Source organism: Sorex araneus, chromosome 1 (genome assembly GCF_027595985.1).
Source record: "Sorex araneus isolate mSorAra2 chromosome 1, mSorAra2.pri, whole genome shotgun sequence".
Classification (NCBI taxonomy): domain Eukaryota; kingdom Metazoa; phylum Chordata; class Mammalia; order Eulipotyphla; family Soricidae; genus Sorex; species Sorex araneus.
Genome location: NC_073302.1, coordinates 70,503,604 through 70,527,156, shown reverse-complemented (window position 1 = coordinate 70,527,156; position 23,553 = coordinate 70,503,604). Strand labels below are relative to the sequence as shown.

The following is a 23,553-nucleotide window of genomic DNA, read 5'->3' as shown; positions in this document are numbered from 1 at the left end:
GCAAATTGTTGATCGATGGGATGACAGTGATACAGTGATATTAATAATTGGTTAGGAAATGTGTTTTATCTTTTTCGATGTCAAAATGTCTAAAAAGACTTTTGGCATAATTTTTGGTAAAATCTGAGTCAAGTATAAATAGTAATGTTAAGGCATTTGTTTTAAATTCAAGTTACTTTCTGATTATTCTCTATTCCTTTATGTCATGAGTTTTCTCCAAAGATGATATAGTGTATCTCAACTTTCCTCTACAAGGCCATTTTATGAGAGATGGAAAGGCTCTAAAATAATTCTGGGCATTTGAGTATAGCAGGTGAACACAATGCCACAATGATTAGATTTATTTGATTAGTTCAGTGTCCAAATGGGTGAAACCTGAAGTTTGGATCAAAGTCCTGCATAACTGGATTGACCAGTTTACTTGAGTCAAAATCTTGGAATTGGTTTTCTCTGCAAGGTACAACCAAAGTAGCATGCAGTTGCCTGTTAATTTGATATTCTTGGGTATGTTTTATTGCCCGATTACCTATCTTAATGCTTACAGGTCCACTTAAGTGACAGTAAAAATAAGTAACCCAAGTGGTTTCTGAAAGCTTAGATTTCCATGGAAGCAAAATGAGGTTTTAAGATCTGGGCACATTTGAAAGTTGTTCTAGCATATTGTAACAACACCTGCTAGGGATGAAAATGCATCCAGTTTATAATATAGCTTGTAAAATATTTGGTTTAAAACTGTTTCTTTGCAAAATGAGGCTGTTTGGAGACTATGTTGTAATCTAAACGAAGTACCCAATCTAGTCTATCTTCTTCTGGAGTTCCCCTTATGTGGGATTTTCATATTTTGGGCTTCCTTTCCCTCTTTGACCCTAGCATTGAATATTTTATATTGCTTCTGCCAGAAGGATCGGTGACCATGCACCTTACTTTGTAGACATCAGTCAATAAAAGATATGAAAGGTACTGATTGAGATGTTGACTTTGGAATTCGGCAGGTGGGGGGCAAGAGGATTCTCAGGGTTGGGGGCCTCTGGTGATGTGCAGCCAACCAGGGTGTCGATTCAATGCAGTGGCTGGAGGCTGGAGTGCTACTAGGGCTCTGTGGTGCTGTAATTATTGGAACCCACCTGGTGGTGCTTGGCAGCCTCCAGGGGCCAATACCCAGCAGTGCTCAAGAGACCCCTGTGGTATTGGGGATTGAACCAAGGTCGACCACATGACTTCATGTCCCTTAACTCCTCTATATCTCTCTGGTCTTAAAAATCTCAATTTATATAAGAAAATTTCTTTCTATCTCCTTCCATAGTTACTAATATTTCTCTCTCCTTACATAAAAACATTTAAGTTTTAAACTTTTTGTAGGTAGGGCCACACCAATGCAATGTTCCCTCATTTTTATTTACAAGATGAATTGCACCATAGTTTGGGGTTTGTTTGTTTGTTTGTTTTAAATCAGTGGAAGTAAGTTCCACCTTCAGCTGGAAGTATTTGCAGTCACATGACACATGACCCTTTTTAGACCATAAGAATCCTGGTGGTAACTGCCACATCAGCATCAGGGTATCAGGTGCTCAGACATTGACCAAGGTTAGTTCAGACAGTAACACCAGTCACATGTACCTGGAGTTAATTTTGAACTGAAATGTGGAAGGGGTTTTGGATGGATGCTGGACAGGGAAGCTTAAAGCAGCAGTTTGGTGTGAGAACATGGATTTTTGAAAGCACATCAACCAGAGTTCATCACTGAGTGGAATGAATACAAAGCATGATGGGACAACTTGACAACTCTTGCCATAGTGTAGACTACCACCTGGCTTCCACCTCAGATGACCTGACAGAATTGGGTGGAAATGAAGGGCTATAGTCTCATAGAGCCCTGGTCTAGTAGGGTTTTGCATGTGCATCCTTGACTCTTTTATGACTTGCAAATATATTGGCAACTACTTACAATAATCATAATTCATTGATTGTATGTTAAGCAGAACACATTGACTTGGAACTTTAAATCATTCATTCACCAAATATTTATTCAATGCCTTTGAAGTGCCAAGAACACTTGTAGGTGTGGAAATACATCAGCAAACAAAACAGATGGAATTCCATGAACTAAGCTTAATGAAGCAGTTTCCAGACAGTGCAACAGGAAACCTTAGTTAGGTTCAAAGGATAGCCATTAGACTACCTTTGGTTCCCTTGCATTGTGGAGACTGATGCCCATAATATATATCATGTGTAAGATGGGATTGTACATGTTGCAAGAGTGGTCCTGTTCTGCAGCAGGCCTGTGGATTTGGGACTGTTACTGTTCCTATCTTACAGAAGAGGAAACCAAGTATTAGAGATTTGCTCAGCTCAAGTCTTGTGCAGAGTGACAGAACTGGGATTCAAATGCAGATCGTTTAATTCCAGAATCACATTTCTGAAATCTAATATTGCATTGCCTTTCGAATTGGATGCCTAATGGAATTTTAAAGATCTGTTTAGAGGATTTTAAGTAATGGAAGGGACTGATTGTGAGGCAGCTTTTAGATAACACTCCAGCTAGTCTATGGCATATTCATAGAAGTGTGTGCTTTAGAATAGTTTTGATTCTATTATTTATGGTCCTTCAAGCTTTTTAATGTACTATTCATTGAAAGGGTGATCCAGCTCCACTAGCTAGATATTGAAAATTGGCTTATTCTTTGTCTCATTTGATTTTCTTTGTTGGCCAAATTTGTAGCTTATTTCTGATTGTATGGAAAGAATGGTGGGATTAATTGACTTTCTCCTATTAATTAAAAGAATTGTCTGAGTTTAGTGCCTGAGAATTCCAAAAACGGAGCCATTCAGGACTGGTAGCAGGGATGATTTCTTTTCTCATCGTTCCTGCCATTGTTCTTGTGTCCCTAGCCCAGATAGGGTGCCTGGTGCTTTTGGTGCCATCATCACTCCTTTTTAGGTTGCTAAGATTTTTACTTTGTGATCACATAAACAGAAACTTGACTTCTTGGGAAATGCTAAGCCAAAGAGAATATTTTATTTCCTATTCTTTGGTAGAAGCAAATATGTTTTTGCTGTTTGCACTTTTGATATAGTCCCATCCACATGTATGTGTATACATGTATTTTTGTAATAAAAACTTCAAAACTTCTCCAAAACTTCAAACACATAAGAAAACTGCTTTTTAAGTTGTGGATGAAAGCCTAGGGTTTAAGCCTTAAAATTTTTCTATAAAAGCTATTTTGTCAGGAGACAATTGAGTTATTTTCATGTGAGCAAAGTATATTATACAATCAATGCTTTAAGTAAACTAAGTGGGGTTAATATTGATTCTGTATTATTACATATATATTTAATTATCTAAAGGACCCTGGGAAGGAAAACTCATTTTCTTAAATGTCTGGATAAGGGAAATGATTAAAGTTAATTTTACTCATGAACCATGCCAAAGTAGTGTAGCTTCTATCAATAATTTTAAAATGAGGATTCTGGGGCTGGAGTAGTAGTAGAACTTGCCTTGCACATGCCCAACCTGGGTTCAATTCCCAGCACCCCATGTGGTCCCCTGAGCACTGCCAGGAGTAATTGCTCAGTGCAAAGCCAAGAGTAAACTCTAAGCATTGCCAGTTATAGCCCCCAAACAAAAAAACAAACAGAGTTCTGCACAGCTGGAGGGATAACTGAAGAGATTAGAACTTAGACTTTGCATGCAAGAGTTCTGGGTTTAGTCCCCAACACTGCATGGTCCCCTGAGCACTGCTGGGAGTCACCACTTTGTACAGAGTTAGAAACAGCTCCTGAGCTCTTAACTCAAGGATGAGTTACCATCCCCCACAAGTAAGAATTCCCACTTTTCAAAGATTTTGTCAAATAGGTCATAAAGATAAAATTAAAAAGTGATTATCTTATATATTTATTGTCGATGACATGTTCCCAGGTGTATAAAACGTGACTTTTTGTCTTAGCTTTTCCCTTAGGCAGTCTTTGAGTCAGAGATCAATGGACTACAGTACTGAGATATTTAAGAAACACTAGGTGAAATTTTCACAAAATCACAACTGTGCATCAAATTTTCTTATATGTTAGTTGTGATAATGCTTTAAATTACAAAACCAGTTAGGTACTGTGAAAAGCACTCAGAATTCATGGGGGTTTTTAGTATTTTATATTTTTTGTGACCAAGACTGGTGCTAAGTTTATTCTTGATGGGTATTTTAAGAAAAACTTTCTAAGGGAATAGGAGAGTTGAGTTAATTACATGAGGATCTGTCTTCCTAGTACCAAATACAAGAAGAACCTTTGAGCTTCTGGCTCTTGATACTGCCATGCTTAAGCTCTTTGAATCCTGGATGATGCAGTCCACAAATCTTTATTGTACTGGACTTAGGTTATACCTGGATTTACAGAACTCCCTTTAAATACACACTTTGTCTTAGATAGTGAAGAGAAAGAAAAATGAAAGGTATCACTCTGTAAGCTTTGCTAGATGAGGAGGAAGAGAAGGAGGAGGATGAAATGCTGTCATGTATCACAGAATTACCCTGAAGTCCTTGCCTCCGTTTTCTTGGTTTATATGCAACATGTGACATTGTTGTTTTGCAGAAGGCTGAAGAGAATGCAGAGGGAGGAGAGCCTGCCCTGGGACCAGATGGAGAGGTAAGGGGGTTGCATCTATTCTGCTGTGTTCTGGGACCAGATGGAGAGGTAAGGGGGTTGCATCTATGCTACTGTGTTCTGCTGAATGCATCCCTGCTGTACCCTGCAGCACTACTCTCTGTGTACTAAGTTTTATTTTTGCTCAGCTATTCATTTTTAAGTAAAAATAGTAGCACATTAGCATAGTCAAATTTTGGAATCATATAAAAGGAATATACTGTAATCTACTTCTCTCTGACTGCCAGTCAATGGAGATGAAGTTTCTTGTGAATCATCCCAGAATTTTCTGTGTACAGATAAACATGTTTACCAGTATTTAAGAAAATGTAAAAGTTCTAAGGGATGCTGTAATTATATTTTCCCAGAAAATGGTACAGAATCATAAAATATGACCCAATATCCTTAGTTCATCACTAATTTGAAATTATGAAACTTCATTAGCCAAATAATTCCTGTTGTGTATTAACTTACTTTTCAACACTTATTCCATAGGCTTAGCAAAAGAATTTCTAGGCACATTCTTGAAGCTGAGATGAGCACTCTAGGTTTTTTTTGTTCTCTCTGGATGAGCCAGTGTTCTATCTTAAACATCTCTCTCTCTCTCTCTCTCTTTCCTCATATTTCTCAAAAATGAGGCTTACTTCACTATTCATCTCCTGTCTCTGATTCTGTCTGTCTATGTCTCTGTCTGTATCTCTCTTACACACACACACTCTCTCTCTCTCTCTCTCACTCTCTCTCTCTCTCTCTCCCTCTCTCTCCATATTTTTTCTAAACAGAACTATTTAATTTCACAATTTGTCTCCTCTTGGGGAGAAAAATCATTTTCTGTGAGGCAGTGATCCTGTAAAATCTGAACAGAGTTTAGGACTGACTTTCTTTTTTCTGTAAAGACCAGTTTCTCACTCCAGCCTGAGTCTGTAGTTTCCTGAGAATTCAGAAGGTGGGAACTAGTTCCTGTGCCTTGTAGCTCAAGTGGACTTTGAGCACAGCTCAATACCTGCCTTGTGGGACTTGTGGGACCCAACCATTCATACCACATAGGCGATGGTGGCAGACTTTATCAGTCACGACCCTTCCAGGCATTTCCCTGGGTGGCTTCGGTGAACCAAGGAGGGAGGCAGAAACACTTTCTTACAGCTACCTCCCTTACTCAGCACTTTACCCAAGTCACCTGCATCACTTGGCAAAATGGCCAGGAGTTAGGTGACCTGCAACAGACTTTCATGAACCACCCAGGAGAATCCTTCTTTGGGTGACAGTAACTTCCCCCCACAGCAATATACTGAAATTCATTGCCTAGCTGCTCCCCCCCACCCCACCCTTCTACAATACCTTGGCTCAGTGTTTGCCTTCTACAATACCTTGGCTCAGTGTTTCAGTATGAGTCATCTAGAGCTGGTTATTTAAATCCTTGGAGACTCAGTTTCCTCATTTGTAAAACTGGGTACTGACACACTTACTGAAAAGGTTAGGTGAGGGAACGTGATGATAAGATGCTTTGCAGCGGTCAGACCTACCAGCACCCCCATCCAATCTGTCAAAATCAAGTTGAACTGATAAGGGGTTACTGGTGTGAAATCAGTAGCTATTTGGCGCCAGTCAGAATGCCAGTCTCAGGGTTTTAGGGTCCCAGAAGCTCACATTGCAGAGGGAAACGTGAGCTTGGGAGTAGCTGTTGCCTTACTGAGGCCCCTGATTCAAACGGAACCTGCTACTGAGACTCCTGATTCAAATGGAGCCAATTGTTTCATGTCTTGGTCCTCTTGAGACCAGCTCAAGACATTAGGAACAGCAAACTTTAGCAGAGACCTGTGTCCTTATCTTACTTGCCTCTATACCCAGCAGCCTAAAGCTCTGACTTGCAGACCATCCTTTCTTTCCTGATCCCTTTCTCTACTCTGTCTCAAATCCTTTTGTGGTCATGCAGACAAGATGGTTATTGGGTAGGGGGTGGGTGGGGGCTAGAGGCTTCAGTCCACCATTGTCCAACCTACCAGCATGCTGCCCATGAACCTCTTTCTCAAGGAGGGCGTTGCGGGAGAGGGTAAGAGGTGAGACAATAGAATTTCTATTTGTAGGTGCATCCACCAATTCTTAAACTCTATTTCCTAATGTTTCTAATATGCTCCTGGATCATGAAAATGCAACTGTCTATTGGCCAGATTAATTTTCTCCGAAAACTCAAGATCCTCTGCCAGTGATTCACACAGAGGAGGCATTACCAGGGCAGGGCAGGAAGGGGTCGTTTCAGACCATCTCTTCTCCCAAGTTTTGATAGACTTGACTGGAGGCTTGGGGGTGAGTAGAGGATTGCTTCCTCCAAATCGAGAATCACTGTGCACAGGAGATGTACCATGAATGTGAACAGCCAGATTTGGATAAAAGATTGGAACCTCTATTCTATGTAGAACAATAAATGTTGCTTAACCACTATAATCCATCACAAGGAAAGAAAGGAAGGGGATTAATGTCTAATGTGGAAGAAATTCTCAGTGGGCTGTTATGGGGGAAGAATACTATGTATTAGAGCACTTAGAAACAACCCTAATTTGTAACTGCCCAGCCTTACCTCCTCCTGCCTCACTTGGGTCTGTAATTAACAAGTATATAGGGAGATAGTTAATGTGTTAGTATGAGAGCTCTCATCTCCTACTATCTCTTGGGAACATTTGCTGCTGATCTTAGGCTTATGATATATATATACTTTTTAGATTTCTTTTCATCTTAACATGCTTGAGTGTTCTGTTTGCTGGAGTTGGCAAAGTGGACATTGTGCTCAGTTTGTTCTGAAATAATTGTCTTATTACACTGTGCTCTGCTTATGCACTGCTCTTGCCAAAGTTCTAATTCCAGCTACAGTGATTCCCAGTTTTCTTTGAGGCATGATATAAGCAATAAAATGAGCAGTGTTATAAGAGTTCAAGATAATGGAGTAATCATTTTTTTTGCAAGGGAGAATTCAGTGAATAGTAGATTCCTTTTTCTATCGAGTGAACATATAGATGACCTTTTAAGTTAATGAGGAAAGAAGTGATGCGGAGTGATAGTGCTCACAGCCATTGTGTCAACACACATAACAAAGAAAGAAAGCAGTCTGAGAAAAGCCTACGTCTAATTTTTTTTAAAGGTTAAGTTCATGGACAATTGCTAATATATTGTTTCTAACAAAGCTTTGTTGAGGAAGAAAGGGAAAGAACCAATATTTTTGGCCATTTCCTGTAAGAAACACAAGAGTGCACTTTTTCCTTCAAGCATTTTTATTCAACTTTGATTAATAATAATTTGGGGAGATTCTTTGGAATTAATGAATTGTCAAAATATTAAATTTTACTACTTCCAAGACACACACAATTTGAACTACTCACAGATGAAACATTTTCAAGGAAGCCTCTTGCCTGGGGACTTGCTCCTAGAAGAACAATCACCCTGTAATCAGCCTTCATTTGCATACAATCACCCTGTTTCAGCTTTTTAAATCAATTTGTTCCCTGCAATAGGTTAAACCCAAGAGCTGCCATTCCATTTATTCTCTTAACTTTCTGAGCAAACTGTTTTTTCACAGAGAATATAATAATGAACTTCAGTTCAGTCTCAGTCAGTTCACTGGGTTCCAAGTGAGCAGTGTTTGACTTCATCATCTTCACAGAGTAGCAGTGGCTAGGGCTAGGTACTTGGTGGTTTGGTTTCAGACACTGGTTCTGCAGATGCTTAATTGGCCAGTGATGAAATAACACAAATTATTGTAACTTTTTCTTTTAGCAAATTCTTTCTGAAACCAGGCCTTTGCAATGGTCATCATGTGGGGGTTGAGATATTCTAGCATTATATGGAGGTTGAGGAGTTTTTTTGTTTTTGTTTTTGTTTTTTCTTTTTGGGTCACACCTGGCTATGCACAGGGGTTACTCCTGGCTTTGCACTCAGGAATTACTCCTAGCGGTGCTCAGGGGACTATATGGGATGCTGGGATTTGAACCCGGGTCAGCCGCATGCAAGGCAAACGTTCTACAGGCTGTGCTATTGCTCCATCCTCAAGGTTGGGGAATTTTTAAGTTGTAAATGAGAAAAACCAACTCTGCTTCATTTTAGTTATAGAGAGACTATATTAGCAGGCTGCTGAGTAATAATTCATCAATAACTAGGAAGATTGAACTTCACGCTTGCTGGCCTGAAGTCTAGGCAGGAGCTTGTTGTGGCCATTACCAGTGCATTTATGGCGCTTCTGTGACTGTGGTCTGCCCTTTGACTTGTGTGCCTGGTGGTCCCCAACCCACTGTACTTCTCACTCCTAACAAAGTTGACAAATGAGTCCTGTTGGTAATACTTAGCTGCAAGGGAAGCATGTGTTTTCAGTTTCTTTAGATGAAGGTGGTGGTCTCTCATTTTCCGCAAAGACTCTTTTAATGGTGAGATTTCCAATCACTGCAAAAGGTTCAGCTACTGGGCAGCCAAAACAACTCACAGTGGGGGCTCATCTTAGCACCAAGTGTTATGGATTTTCTTTTCTTTTCTAGCCCATCGATGAAAGCAGTCAGATGAGTGACCTTCCTGTCAAAGTGACTCACACGGAAACTGGCAAGGTCCTATTTGGGCCAGAAGCCCCTAAAGCAAGTCAGCTGGATGCCTGGTTGGAAATGAACCCAGGGTATGGCCTTAGAGCAGAATTATTTGCTTTTTTTTTTTTTTTGGCTTTTGGACTTATGTGCTTCTTTTGAAATCTTGAAGCTTAACTTTTGCTAAAATGACTGAAGTTGTTACCTATATTTTTGTCATTTGCGCATAGAATGTGATGGTGAAATCATGTACGTATATATTGTTCTGTAATTTAAAGAATGGATTCACCTGTTGTTGCTTACCTTTTTTCCCGTAGTTATGAAGTTGCACCCAGATCTGACAGTGAAGAGAGTGATTCTGATTATGAGGAGGAGGTATGTACGTCTCTCACTATGGAAATTCTGGGTTGGACATTTACAGAGAAGATGCTTCTCTCTCCCTCTTCACCTGTGTCTTTCTATCCCCTCTTCCTCCTGTGATGGCCTTTGGATACCTGAGGCTAAGGATGTTCCCAAAGCTTTGCTGGTGACCTCTTGGTGGCCTCTCAGCCAGTGGGGAAACTTGGAAAATTCAAAATGTATTTGAAACCAAAAAGAGAGAAGCTGACATTCAGTGGAGGTAGTGAAAAGTCTTTTGGGAGAAAACTAAACATGAATGGCTTTATGGAAGATAATTTTGTGATTTAGCATAGAGCTTTTATTTTATTTGGGTTTCTGGGGGCAAGGGGCAGTGAAGACACATCTGGCAGTACTTAGGGCTTATGTCTTGCTCTATACTCTGGGATTACTTCTGGAGGTGCTTGGGGGGCCCTAGGGCCTGTTGGGGATCAAACTCAGTTGGGGTTTGTGGAAGGCAAGTGCCTTACATGCTATACTATCTCTCCAGCACCAAAATGTAAGTTTCACACAGCATGGTTTTGTTGTTGTTTGGGGGCCATATCCAGCTGTGCTTAGGGCTAACTTCTGTCTCTGCACTCACTTTGGTAGGCTTGTGGGACCATCTGTGGTGCAGGTATCTAACCTAGGCAGGATGCATGCAAGACACATTCCCTATCTTCTCTACTGTCTCTCCAACTCTGAGGAAAACTTTGTTACCTAACTGAGGGTTAGCTGCTTAAGCATTTCTGAAGTCCTTTAGGTCTAAAAGCCTGCTTCAAGTGATATGTCTGGAAACACAGATGAAAAGGCAACGTGGGCTTGGTTTACTGATCTTACTGGTTTATCTTTATGTGATTTTTATTTAAATTCCTTCGGTATGCTTATTTCCTAAAGAGAAGCATATTTCTAATCTGTTGGGAAGAATACTTAATATGTCTAGAACCTTAAAATAGTAATCCTGGATCACTGTCATTGTATCACTGTCATCCCGTTGCTCATTGATTGCTCGAGAGGACACCAGTAACGTCTCCATTGTGAGACTTGTTGTTACTGTTTTTGGCATATTGAATACGCCACGGGTAGCTTACCAGGCTCTGCTGTGCGGGCAGGATACTCTCAGTAGCTTGCCAGGTTCTCCGAGAGGGGTGGAAGAATCAAACCTGGGCCAGCCACATGCAAGGCAAATGGCCTACCCTCTGTGCTATCGCTCCAGTCCACCCTTTTATCAGAGGGTATTATTATTGTTATTATTGTGTAATCATTGAACCATTGTTGTGTAATTGTGTTTACCAGGGGGCCAAAGAGGTAGTACAACAGGTTAGACACTTGCCTTGCTGGTGGCTGACCTGGGTCCAATACCCAGAACCTCAAATATTCCCTCAAGTCCTGCCTGCACTCTGATTCCCTAAGCATAGAGCCAGGAGTAAGCCTTGAGCATTGCTGGGTGTGGCATCCAAACTGAGAAAGAATCATGTTTACCAGTGTGAACACTCCTACATGGAATGTTGATTCCATGGTGCCAGTGTCACTGGCCAGGCCAATCTATTTTATCAGTTGTAGCTCTTCAGAATATTTAAACAGTTCTTTTCTTCAATTTTGTGGATATCTGTTTTTTAATTATCCTACCATCAACACTTAAACATTTTTAAAAAGCAATATTTTGGAGCACATATTGTTATTTAACTTTTTTAAACATACTAGCCTTTATTTGAGATTATTGAAAATCTACAAAATCAGTTTTAAAGGATGGTTCTTGCTTGTTCAATAAATGGACCTGTAAATGATCGATTGGAATAATCTTCTCTTTGAGTTAGGTAGGGAGGAACAGAGATGGGGTAAACTAGGGTGTTTAACTTAGGTACCAACCTGATGCCGTAATAGAATGAACTTGGTCTTAGGGGCCCAGAGGCCTGTGTTCTTGTTATGGGTCTGTCATTTGTGGTGAATCTTGTCCCCTCTTGGTGCTTGTATATCTCACCTGAAAAGTAAAATTTCTGTGCTTGTTTATTCCCCTGCTTCTCAACAATCTATTATTATAGTTTGATTTTAGCACTCAAATCATGTTAATATCCTTCCTTCCTTCCTTCCTTCCTTCCTTCCTTCCTTCCTTCCTTCCTTCCTTCCTTCCTTCCTTCCTTCCTTCCTTCCTTCCTTCCTTCTTACTTTCTTTCCTTCCTTCCTTCTTTCCTTCCTTCCTTCCTTCCTTCCTTCTCTCTTTCTTTCTTTCTTTCTTTCTTTCTTTCTTTCTTTCTTTCTTTCTTTCTTTCTTTCTTTCTTTCTTTCTTTCTTTCTTTCTTTCTTTCTTTCTTTCTTTCTTTCTTTCTTTCTTTCTTTCTTTCTTTCTTTCTTTCTTTCTTTCTTTCTTTCTTTCTTTCTTTCTTTCTTTCTTTCTTTCTTTCTTTCTTTCTCTCTCTCTCTTCCTTCCTTCCTTCCTTCCTTCCTTCCTTCCTTCCTTCCTTCCTTCCTTCCTTCCTTCCTTCTTTCTTTCCTTCCTTCCTTCTTTCCTTCCTTCCTTCCTTCTCTCTCTCTCTTTCTTTCTTTCTTTCTTTCTTTCTTTCTTTCTTTCTTTCTTTCTTTCTTTCTTTCTTTCTTTCTTTCTTTCTTTCTTTCTTTCTTTCTTTCTCTCTCCCTTCCTTCCTTCTTTCTTTCCTTCCTTCCTTCCTTCCTTCCTTCCTTCCTTCCTTCCTTCCTTCCTTCCTTCCTTCTTTTCTTCCTTCCTTCTCTCTCTCTCTCTCTCTCTTTCTTTCTTTCTTTCTTTCTTTCTTTCTTTCTTTCTTTCTTTCTTTCTTTCTTCTCTTTCTTTCTCTCTCTCTTTCTTTCTTTCTTTCTTTCTTTCTTTCTTTCTTTCTTTCTGAGAAAGGAGTGTTCTTTTTAAATCTACCTCTTTTATATATATATATATATATATATATATTTTTTGCTTTTTGGGTCACACCTGGTGATGCACAGGGGTTACTCCTGGATCTGCACTCAGGAATCACTCCTGGCGGTGCTCAGGGGACCATATGGGATGCTGGGAACCGAACCCGGGTCGGCTGCGTGCAAGGCAAACGCCCTACCCGCTGTGCTATTGCTCCAGCCCCTCTTTTTTATATTTTTGAACTACACCCACGTTCTCAATGCTTCCTTCTGATTCTGCACTCAGGAATTATTCTTGGCAGTGCTTGGGGGAACCGTATGGATACTGGGAATTAAACTTGGGTTGACCATGGGCAAGGCAAGCACCCTATCCGCTGTACTATATCTTCAGCCCTTCTTTAAATCTACTTTTAAAGGAAATTCTACTGGGTTCTATGGAAATATTTAGTGGTTGGTAATGGCCATAGTGAAGCTCTCAAGCAGGTCAGAAGAATGTACCATACCTCACTATCTTTCACTGTAGTCACAATATAATCATCATACCTTGCTTTGTGTTTTTAGAAATAATAAAAAGTTTTATTAAAGAAAATAATAATACAGTGGGGAGGCATATGCCTTGCAAGCAGCCAACCTAGGTTCAATCCCTAGCATTCCACATGTTCTCTGAGCCCACTAGGAGTGATTCCTGAGTGCTGAGACAGGAACAATCCCTAAGCACTACCAGATTTGGCCTCAAAGCAAAACAAAACAAAAGTATGCACATGACGGTCACGTTCCCTTTTTGGTTGTTTTTGTTGTTGTTGTTGTTTTTCTTTTTGGGTCACACCCAACTTTGCACAGGGGTTATCCTGGCTCATTCTCTCAGAAATTACTCCTGGCGGTGCTCAGGGGACATATGGGATGCTGGTAATTGAAACCAGGTTGGCCGCGTGCAAGGAGCTGTGCTATCTCTCCAGCTCTCTTTTTTTTAAAAAAAAAAAAAAGCTATAAAATGCATGACAATTGTGTGGCAACAATTATACAATCATAGAGAGTTGAGAGTTGAAGGATACTGAATGCTTTGCATGGTTATTGACAGTTGTAATTGAAGTACTCAGAAATGTGGGGTGTGACACCACCAGAAAGCAAGCCCAGAAAGCAGTGTGCTTGCAGAATCTAGTCCCTCCTTTGGGAATCTTTGTGAATTTCAAAGACCCACTGACGTCAGAGAAGGCAAGGATTAGTCAGTGGCACAGGACCATGTTAAATTTATCAATATGGCATGATTTTTGCATATCAGTAATTAGAAATAAGGCTCAAGAGATTCCTCGGTGTTCCTTTCCTTCTCTCACTTAATGACTTTAATACCAATAGCATGGAGCACGTTGCCTGGTTTCGGTGAGTATTAAATTTGCTCCTTTCTTAATTGTATTTACTGTGCAAAGTTGAATACCATTTAATTTCTTTTCAGAGAATGCCAACTAATAAGAGATCCCCTTGCTCAAATGGAACCTTCCCCCTCTCTCTCTCCCTTCCCCAGGATGAGGAGGAAGAGCCCACGAAGCAGGAGGCTGAAGAGAAGATAGTCCTGGATCCAAACAGTGAAGAAGTTTCCGAGAAGGATGCCAAGCAGATTATTGAGTGTGTAGCTCTCGAAGTTTACTCCCTTGCAAATGTATTTCATAGGGATTAGGCTGCATGAGTTTTCTCTCAGAAAAATTGGCTTAAGGAAGGAAGCATGCAAACTTATACCCAACACACCTACATTGTCCTTGAACGCCAGCCTTCAGAGGTTACCACCAGACTCCTAAGCCTTTTTTCCCTCTGCTGTCTTCTCCTTTGGGAATCCCCAGCTCATTCCCAGGCCTCTCACTCCTTATCTGCACTTCTGCTCTAGCTTGAAGAAACCATACCTGTGCCTCTAGCTGGCAGCCTCCCTTAAGCATCACCTCTTTCGCAGAAGCCTCAGTAGGAAACGTCATTACCTCCTCCACCCTCCCTGCCACAGCCCGTCTGCCTCTAACTCCTTCCCAGTCTCCAGAACACTCCAGAGTCCCAGGGGCCTTGTCCTCCTGCCCCCCTTGTGAGAGTGTCCAGCCCCATGTGTTCTCTGTATCAGCACTGGACATCGCTCTTTGCTTATCCGCCACTAATAGTAATGGAATATTGTGAAACAATATGCAAGATAGAGCATCTTAAACTAATAAGATGTGAAAAAGGAAACAAAAGTAGACGTGTTAGTGTTATTTTTGTATTTCTACACACTGCACCCCTCTGGCAGAATCTTTATTTTTTCAGTAGCTTCTCTCTCACAGAAGGTGTTGAAAGCCCCTCAGTGGATCTTCTTCACCTGTAGAATGAAATAACAGCTGGTTTCAATGAGCCCACAAAATTGGAAGACACCCTTGCCTTTTGAATGTTGACATCGTTGACTGCCATTTACCTGCCCTCCAAGCTATCGGCTGTGTTCAGTACATAGGATTTATTTTTGTATAGGAAGTCTTCATTGGCTAAGTGTTTAGTTCCTGCTTGTGTTTGTAACTTGAGCTCAAGCAGATTTGTGTTCAAACCTAGACTCCACTTTCCTGTGACGCAGACACGTTAACTAATTTCTGAACCCCAAGTTCTCTGCATTCATGAAATAGGGCTGATGGCAATAATGTCCACCTTAGTTTTTGCGAGCATTACAGATAATGTGTCCTAGCATGAAGTTGTGGCATAAGTCATCCATATTCATTGCAGCTCTTGAAGGTTTGCCATTTATTGTATGGAGTGAAATCCAAGCATGTATGGCCCCCAGTATCTGTGCCTGACTTTTCACTTTCTCTGTCACAGGACAGCTAAGCAAGACGTGGATGATGAATACAGCATGCAGTACAGTGCCAGAGGGTCCCAGTCCTACTACACAGTGGCCCATGCCATCTCCGAGCGGGTGGAGAAGCAGTCAGCCTTGCTCATTAACGGAACTCTCAAGCACTATCAGGTAAATGCCTTGACTTCCTTGACAAGTCCTTTTCTTAACCTGGTTCTGATCAGGGGATGTCATATGGTGTTGATTGATAACGACCTTTAATGACACTAGGACATCTAGGGACAGTAGGTCCTGCTACTGAGATGCTTTCCAGTGTGCTTATGACTCTTGTGTGTAAAAAGCACTTCTCTTTTTACCAGTTTTGCTAGGTCATACTCTCATCATACCTTTTTGGGGTCTAGGGATAAACTGTAGCTTGATAAAGTTCTCCTTTGACATTTGAGACTGTTTCACTGTGGATCTCTTCCAAATGGGAAAGCCTGCCATATTTATTCTGTAAGCATAAGGAACATTCTCTGCCTCACACAGATGAAGTATTTCTTTAAAATGTATCAGTGGTGACTACATTGTAATTCTATGGATTCAGCCACCAAGGAGTGTATTTGTGCTCATACCTGTTTGTTTCTTTTGTTTCTTTTAAAGGCACAATAAAGTGATGAGCATGTGTGCTTTGATGAGAGCTAGGCTGTAAACATAGCTGATGTTTCATTTGGTCTGGGTAAAAGCCTCTGTCTTTTCTCACCTTCCACTTTATAGTCTTTCTTGCTGCATTTCCTTTAGAACACTTATCTTCTGAGATGTACCTCTACGAGAGGAGGGGAAGACAGGTTCTGTGGTCAAATAAGTATGGCAAATACCAGGCGCTTTCTCTACAGTTTACCTTAAATGTGGATACTTAACTGAGTAAAGAGATTGGCTTATTCCTAATTTTTAAAAATGATTTAGCTTTTTTCCCATTCTGGAGAAGCCCATGTTCTCTCTCAAGCATGTACCTCTCTACCCTCACATCTCTCTAAACTTCTTTGAAAAAAAAATCTTTCACTTCACATACACACACAAAAAAATAATTGAATACATAAATAAATGAAAATGGTCGAAACTCATGACTACCCGTGGCAGCTGGACTGCATCCCGCCCAGGCTCCTGTTGTGTGGGTCCATGATGCACACCAGCACATTCTCAGCTTGTGAATATGAGCGCACCATCTATGGCACCCTGTAGTAAAACTTTCACTTCAGATTCCCTTCATTACTTTGACTCTCTTGCCTTATTTTCTTTTTGGGGTTTGTTTTTAATTTTATTGAATCACCATGAGGTAGTTACAAGCTTCCATGTTTGGGTTACAATCTCACAATGATCAAACACCCATCCCTCCACCAGTGCACATTCCCCACCACCAATATCCCGGATATACCCCCCCCTTTCCCACCCTCCCTCTGCTTCTATGGCAGACAATATTCCCCATACTCTCTCTCTACTTTTGGACATTATAGCTTGACTTGCCTTCTTTTCTATAGCACCTACTTATGTCCTGGAAAAGTCCGAGCCTAATAGTTTTAGAGAACTATCATTTCCAATGGAAAGTCTGTAGGCAAACCAGTGCCACTTTGCAGGTGTGAGAAGGTTTAAAACCATTGTTGTAGAATATACTCTAGGATGTCCATGTGTTTTTAGGTCACTGGCTCTCAGGCTCCTTGCACTCAGGTCTCTTACTCTTAAAATTTCTCTCTGAATATGCTGCCCTTGCATGGACTAGTACAGTGACTAAGCCAGCACTGCTGCTCTGATTGATGCTAAAGTAGCAGCAGTTTCCAGTACTGCTGCATTTGCATCCTAAGTACAGCTGTCTGTATAACACAGAAAGCAAATCATGTCTTAGTGTTTTTAGGAAAATTGTCTTGAACCTCGTGAAACCTCCTGATAGGTCTTGGCGACCCACTCAGGAGTCTCCAGAGGTCACTTGGAGAACAGCTTTAGTAAAGTCATGTCTTCTCCAGAGACCAGGCTTCTTCCACGAGCCTCAAAGTGATTTTTTAATCTTTGGCCTACCTGACCTAGATGTTAATTCATAATTAGTTCAGGTAAACTTTTGTATCCTGTGTATGGGAGAATGGGAGGTTCGTTTGTGGGTAGGGGGGGAATCTCTCACAGCTTTTAATGCTGTGTTGCTTTCTCTTTGCCATCCTTTTAGAGAATTCTGCATCACTGTCTTTAAGCACTCAACTCTTTCATTCCATATGAGAATTTCACCCCTCTCTCCTACTTGCTGTAGATCCCTGAACATGCCTTGTTCTGTCTCTCAGTGGGATTTTGCCTCATGAATTTCCTCTTCCTGCCCCCATCTGCCTGAATAGATCCTTTCTGTTTCTCAAACTCGTCCAAATTGTGGCACAGAGCTGCCCTGGATCACTCTGTCGATAAGTAGGCTTTCTATTTCCTCCCTTCTTGACAGGTTTTCGTGTCATTAAATTGATTTAATCTTGACATAGCTGCACCTTCCTGCTATTTCCTGGAGAGGCAAGCAAGCTAGTATGGTGCAATACCCAGTGCCCACCCCCACTTTTTCAACCCCTGCCAACATCATGGCCTAGGAAAATCCAAATCACTTCCCACAATTTTCATGAATTTCTGCTGCCTGTCTGCTGCCAGTTTCTGCTTCTGTTTTATCTAGGATTAACACAGATGCAAAATTCAGCCCCTTTGCCAATTTTCATAAAAGGAGAAAAAATAAAATTCTGCTACCAACGAGTATCCAAATGTTTCTGGCATTTACTTGATTTTCCTAAAGGTCTGATTGTCTCAGACCATGTTGCAGGCACACAGCTCCTTCCACTCAGGGCTTAAGATTCCAATCCCCCCGCCCCCTCCGGACCCCCTATCTATCACTCATTCCCTCAGAGGCTCTCTCTGTTTTTCTCCTTGTCACATTAAAAAAAAACAACACTCTGATGACTTGAAGTCACGCATGGTACAAGGTACACCACAAGTGACTTATGAAATCGTTTCTTCAAATGATTGGCATTTACCAGGCTTTCTCAAAAGGACACCTCTGATGAGGGGTGGGCATGTAACTTAGAGGTAGTGCAAAAGCCTTGCAGGTGTGAGGACCTCCATATGTTTCCTGCTACCACCAAACCAAAGCAAGCTGTAAAAATATATACTCCTCACTACTCCTTCCTCATAGCCCCTGGTTACCAAAAAACACAAACAAATCTCTGGTTAGTACAATTTTAGCCATGCGACATTAGCCCTATCAACTACTTCTTGGCATGTGTGTACATGGGCCTCTCTTAGTCTCTGTTTGCAAGCCTATAAAGAGAGATTTGCATTCTCAAACCTCTCACTCATCTCTGTGAGATCTCTCGGCTATAGTTCTTGGCCTTTTCACAGAATAGTCGTTTAACATGTTAGAATAAATTAGGTATCCTGTTCTTATATAAAACCAATTAATACTAACATTTCCCTGGGTGTAACTTCATTAACTACCTAAATTGACTTGAGCAGTTGTATCATTCATTCATTTGTAATTGATCTATGGTATCATGGCAGGAGGGAATTGGTGATCAGGAGGGTTAACACTTTGATGTTTTCCGCCAACCTTTCTTGAGCTTCGCCTGGGAAATCCAAAGTTGCATTGCTAGTGTGGTACTTTTGAACTTTAAAAATATGTCAAATGTTTCCAGGCAGTATGCTGCCCTTGGGGAGTGCCCACGTCGTAGTTTCCATTCGCTACCTGAGAGCTTTCTCTCTACCAGGAAAAGGCCCTCCTGGGGCTCAGCACACTTGTCCCTGGCTCCCAGGTCACCCCACTTTCTCACTAAGATGATCTGATTCTGGGAGGACCTACAAGGCTGCTGAACCTAATAGTCTGAGATCTGGTTGCCAAAGCCACCTTCTGGTTTGTTTGTCTTTCATCCTCATGTTGGCTTTTGCTCTCAGAGTGGTTGGAATAGATTTTGGTTCAGGGTTTCTTTATAATAATTCCAGAATGTCATATACTGTGAAATGCTAAGTAGAGCTGAGCAATAAAGCTGCTTAAAATCCCACCAGTATGCTACAGTCCATCATTTCTAAGTCTGATTATCACTCAGCACCTGCCTAGCAGCAGGGATGATTACAGGCTCATATTTTAAAGTCTTTTTGTGTTGGTGCTCCCCTCTTTGTCCCACTGTGGGAAATCCAACCTATAGCACCAAGCAGGTAGGAAGTCACAGCCTCACTTGAGTTGTATTAGTATTAATTACCTGTGCAGATCTTGGATAATTGAAGCAATTACTCTTCATTTCAGCTCCAGGGCCTAGAATGGATGGTTTCCCTGTATAATAACAATTTGAATGGAATCTTAGCTGATGAAATGGGGCTAGGAAAGACCATACAGACCATTGCACTCATCACTTATCTGATGGAGCACAAAAGACTCAATGGCCCCTATCTCATCATCGTTCCCCTTTCGTAAGTAAAGTCATTTATTCTGCAGTTATCTTTCTGTATGTTGTAGGTCGCCCTATAGTAGCTTGTTCTTATTTTTCACTTAAAGCAGAATTGTCATATGTAGTGGGATTACCACAAGCATGTAATCTAGATTTAGCTTTTCTCTTTTTCCCACCCACACTCCAGTCTATGGCTGTTTAGGTACAGAATACCGGTGATTTTATCAGTCACTGACCTTGTTGCCTACACATCCTGCCCAGTTAGACAATGGTCTTATTTGTCATCTCTTAAGTGATTCATGAAAAAGAAAAGTGAATTTCCCCCCCAGAAGAATGCCTTGGAGCTCGGGGTGATGGGGGTTGCTGGAGAGATACTAGAGTGGGTAGGGGACTTGCCTTGCACACAGTTGACCAGGGTTCAATCCCTGGCAATTCATACGGTCTCCTGAGTACCACTAGGAATAATTTCTTAGTGCAGAGTCAGGAGTAATCCCTGAGCACCACCACCTGTGGCCCCAAGCCCCCACTCCCCTCCCAAAAAAGAATGCCTTTGGGAGAGATAGTCGAGTGGGTAAGGCATTTGCCCTGCTAGTTCTATCCCAGGTACTGCATGTGATCCCTGAGTGCGGAGCCAGGAGTCAGCCCTGAATATCACTGGGTACCACCCTAAAACCAAAATAAATAAATAAAAACGATTCCTTTGGTTTTCCCATGTTTCATTTCTAAAAGATTATGTATAGTCAAAAGATTGTAAATTTTGCATTTTCCTTGATTTCCCTTTTTCAAGTATAATGTTAATCAAAATTTAACTGTGAATTTTGCATTTAGGGGACAAGAGTGAAAGTAGAGTGGACAGATAGGGCACTTGCCTTGCATGAAGTCAACCCAGGTCTTATCCCCGGCATCCCACATGGTCCCCCAAGCACCACCAGCAGTAATTCCTGAGTTCAGAGCCAGGAGTAACCCCTGAACATTGCTGAGTGTGTTTAAAAATCAATTTTATATTAACCCAACTTTTTTTTTAAGTTTTTATTTGGGGGCTATATCGAGCAGTATTAAGAACTGCTCTTCCCTCAGTGCTTGTAGGTCACTCCTGGCAGTGCTTAGGGCATCTGCCTTGCTGGGCACTGACCCCTGGGCTCTCGTATTCGAAGCAGGTACTCCACCTTTTGAGTTCGTGCACTAGCCCCAAATGTACCATTATCTATATGTGCAGGGGATGTGTCAATGTTGTTGTTACAGCACAAGGGCAGGTCTTTGCTTTGTGCCAGTGTCCTGCACGCTGATAAGTGCTCAGGAGATACTCCGAGAGAATAAATAGTTCTCAGCTGACTCCCTGCATTATGGTGTCTCTAGCTTTAGCACTTCTCTTAGGTTTTACTTACTAAATCCTTGTTATAGATCTTAAATTCATATAGATTTGGGCTTTGAGAAAAAGCATATTTTACCATTTTCTTTTCTGTCTAGATGAGAATAATTTGTAGGCTTTCAAATTTATAAATATTAGAATCTATAATATATAGATAACCATTTTATTTTCACACATTTTATATATATATGTATATATATTTTTTAAATTTTGGGTAACAATTAGTGGTGCTCAAGGATCACTTGGTGATCAGGCTTGGGCGACCATTCATGGTGCAGGGGAATGGACCTAGGTGAGTCATGTGCAAGGCAAGCACCCTACTTGGCTTACCAATTTCTGTAGCTCGTAGTTATATTTTATAGATATGTCTTGCCTATGTATATATTTGGATTTATATGATATTGCAGTACTTTTAGAGCTTATTAAGAAAAGCATTTGGTATTTCTTTCATGGCATCCTCTTCATAAATTTATGTGTGGGGCCAGAGCAAAAGGCATTTGCAACTAAGGCATTTGCCTTACATGTTACTGACCCTGGTCCAATCCCTGGTACCCATATGGCCCCATAAGCTCAGAGCCAGGGGTAAGCCCTGAGTACTGCCAGGTGTGGCCCCAAGACCAAATTTAAATAAATAATTTATGTTCTTTTGTCATTTTTTTCTTCCTGACTCAGTTTTTTTCTGCACTATTGGGGCTGATTCTAAAAGCGTTCAAAATTACTGTAGCAATTACTGGTGTTTAATATCATACTAAAATGTTTAGAGTTTCCCCTCTAATTTATGCACTACTTAATAGTTTATTATGAGGTTTTTGGTTTCTTTATTTTGTGTGTTTCTGGTTTTTTTGTTTGATTTGGTTTTGGTTTTGAACCATACCCGACTGTGCTCAGGGCTTACTCCTGGTTCTGTGCTCCGGGATCGTTCCTGGTGGCTGGGGAGCACAGCTGGCCCGGCAGCTTGCAAGGCAAGCACCTTACCCCTGTATGGTCCCTTTAGCCTCAATTATTATAAAATCTTTTTATGAACTTAAAAACTTTGCAGTTTTGTGAGGCTTCTTTCTAACTTATTTCCTATTTCCACACCTTTTAAATAAATATATCTTACCTTTTCATCTTTCAAGGTAAGATCTGAAAATGAATAAAAACTTGTTTAATCACTAATTTCCATACAAATGTATTTTTTTCTTTTTTTTTTGTTCCACAGGACTCTTTCTAACTGGACATATGAATTTGACAAATGGGCTCCTTCTGTGGTGAAAATTTCATACAAGGTTTGGAGTGCTGCATTTATATATAAATGTGGGAAAGCAAAAAATAGACCCTATTTCTTCATTCCATATGCACATCTGTGAACTGTATTTGTAAAGTTTTGTCATGTACATCATGTACTAAACAGTGAGTTAATCATCCCAAGAAGATTACTGTAATAAACCATAATTACTTTCAGATAGTGAAATGCAGAAGAAAATTGTTAATTATCATATTGCGAGGTTTCTGATGAGAGTAATACAAATGACAAATATCTCACATTCTGCTTGCTGCTGCTGGGCTCGCTGTTGGCTGCGCAGACCCCACTGTTCTTGCAAAGTTCAGCAATTACCCAGGCGCCTGGGCTGCCTGCTGTCCGTGCCCGCAGAAACGCAGCCTTTCAGCAGAGCAGCAGGCTCTCTCCCGGCTACCTCCCGGTCACTGTCATTTCCTTTACCCCCCCCCCACGCCCTCTCTCCATCTTCAATGGGAAAGCCTCTAAGGGCCTGAAAGGTGTCCAGGCGTGTGTGCTTTACAAAGCACTTTCCTCGTGGATAATGGATTTGTCTATGATAATGCATAGATGTGCTACCCTCAGTCACGCGCCAGGCTCCATTAAGCCATGGATAGTGAGAAATAAGGCACGTGTTCATCCATTGGGATGAAATATATATATATATATATATATATACATACACACATATATATACACACATATATGTATGTATATATATTATGTATATATATATAAAATACACACACACACACACACACATATATATATACACATATATATTCTTTTTCCTTTTTCCTTCCATTCAGGGGACCCCTGCCATGCGTCGCTCCCTTGTTCCCCAGCTACGGAGTGGCAAATTCAACGTCCTCTTGACTACTTATGAGTACATTATAAAAGACAAGCACATTCTTGCGAAGGTATGTTAAAAAACAAACAAACAAAAAAAACCTTTCTCCGTAATTTTGGATCATCACACTGGAGCATAAAGTATTCCCCAAATTAGCTCACTCGGGTAATTTGAACTTGCTTACATAATATGCGTTCTCTCCTTCTCTCTCTCCCTCTCTTTCTCCCTCTCTCTCTTCCTCTCTCTCTCCTTCTGCCCTCCCTCCCTTTCTTTTTTCCTCTCTTTCTCCAACCCCCCCCCTTTTATTTTCAAAGAGTCAGTTATATTTTGGCCTTGGGTTTTCATTTTAGGCATGTTGTATGTGTGTGTGTGTTTGTGTGTGTATGTGTGTGTGTGTAAGAGAGAGAGAGAGAGAAATGGAGAGAGAGAG

The 23,553-nt window shown here is 40.9% G+C and overlaps 1 protein-coding gene across 7 annotated transcripts in view; it reads left to right on the top strand.

The window, feature by feature from the left end:
* SMARCA2 (SWI/SNF related, matrix associated, actin dependent regulator of chromatin, subfamily a, member 2) overlaps positions 1-23,553 on the top strand; it is a 204,379-nt gene that overhangs the window by 52,416 nt on the left and 128,410 nt on the right. For all 7 annotated transcript variants that reach the window (XM_055124192.1, XM_055124193.1, XM_055124194.1 and 4 more), the window contains exons 10-17: positions 4,582-4,635; positions 9,150-9,280; positions 9,506-9,563; positions 13,945-14,045; positions 15,240-15,387; positions 19,505-19,668; positions 22,217-22,283; positions 23,083-23,193. In XM_055124192.1, the coding sequence (XP_054980167.1) occupies positions 4,582-4,635; positions 9,150-9,280; positions 9,506-9,563; positions 13,945-14,045; positions 15,240-15,387; positions 19,505-19,668; positions 22,217-22,283; positions 23,083-23,193 (834 nt within the window). The remainder of the gene's footprint in view (positions 1-4,581; positions 4,636-9,149; positions 9,281-9,505; positions 9,564-13,944; positions 14,046-15,239; positions 15,388-19,504; positions 19,669-22,216; positions 22,284-23,082; positions 23,194-23,553) is intronic.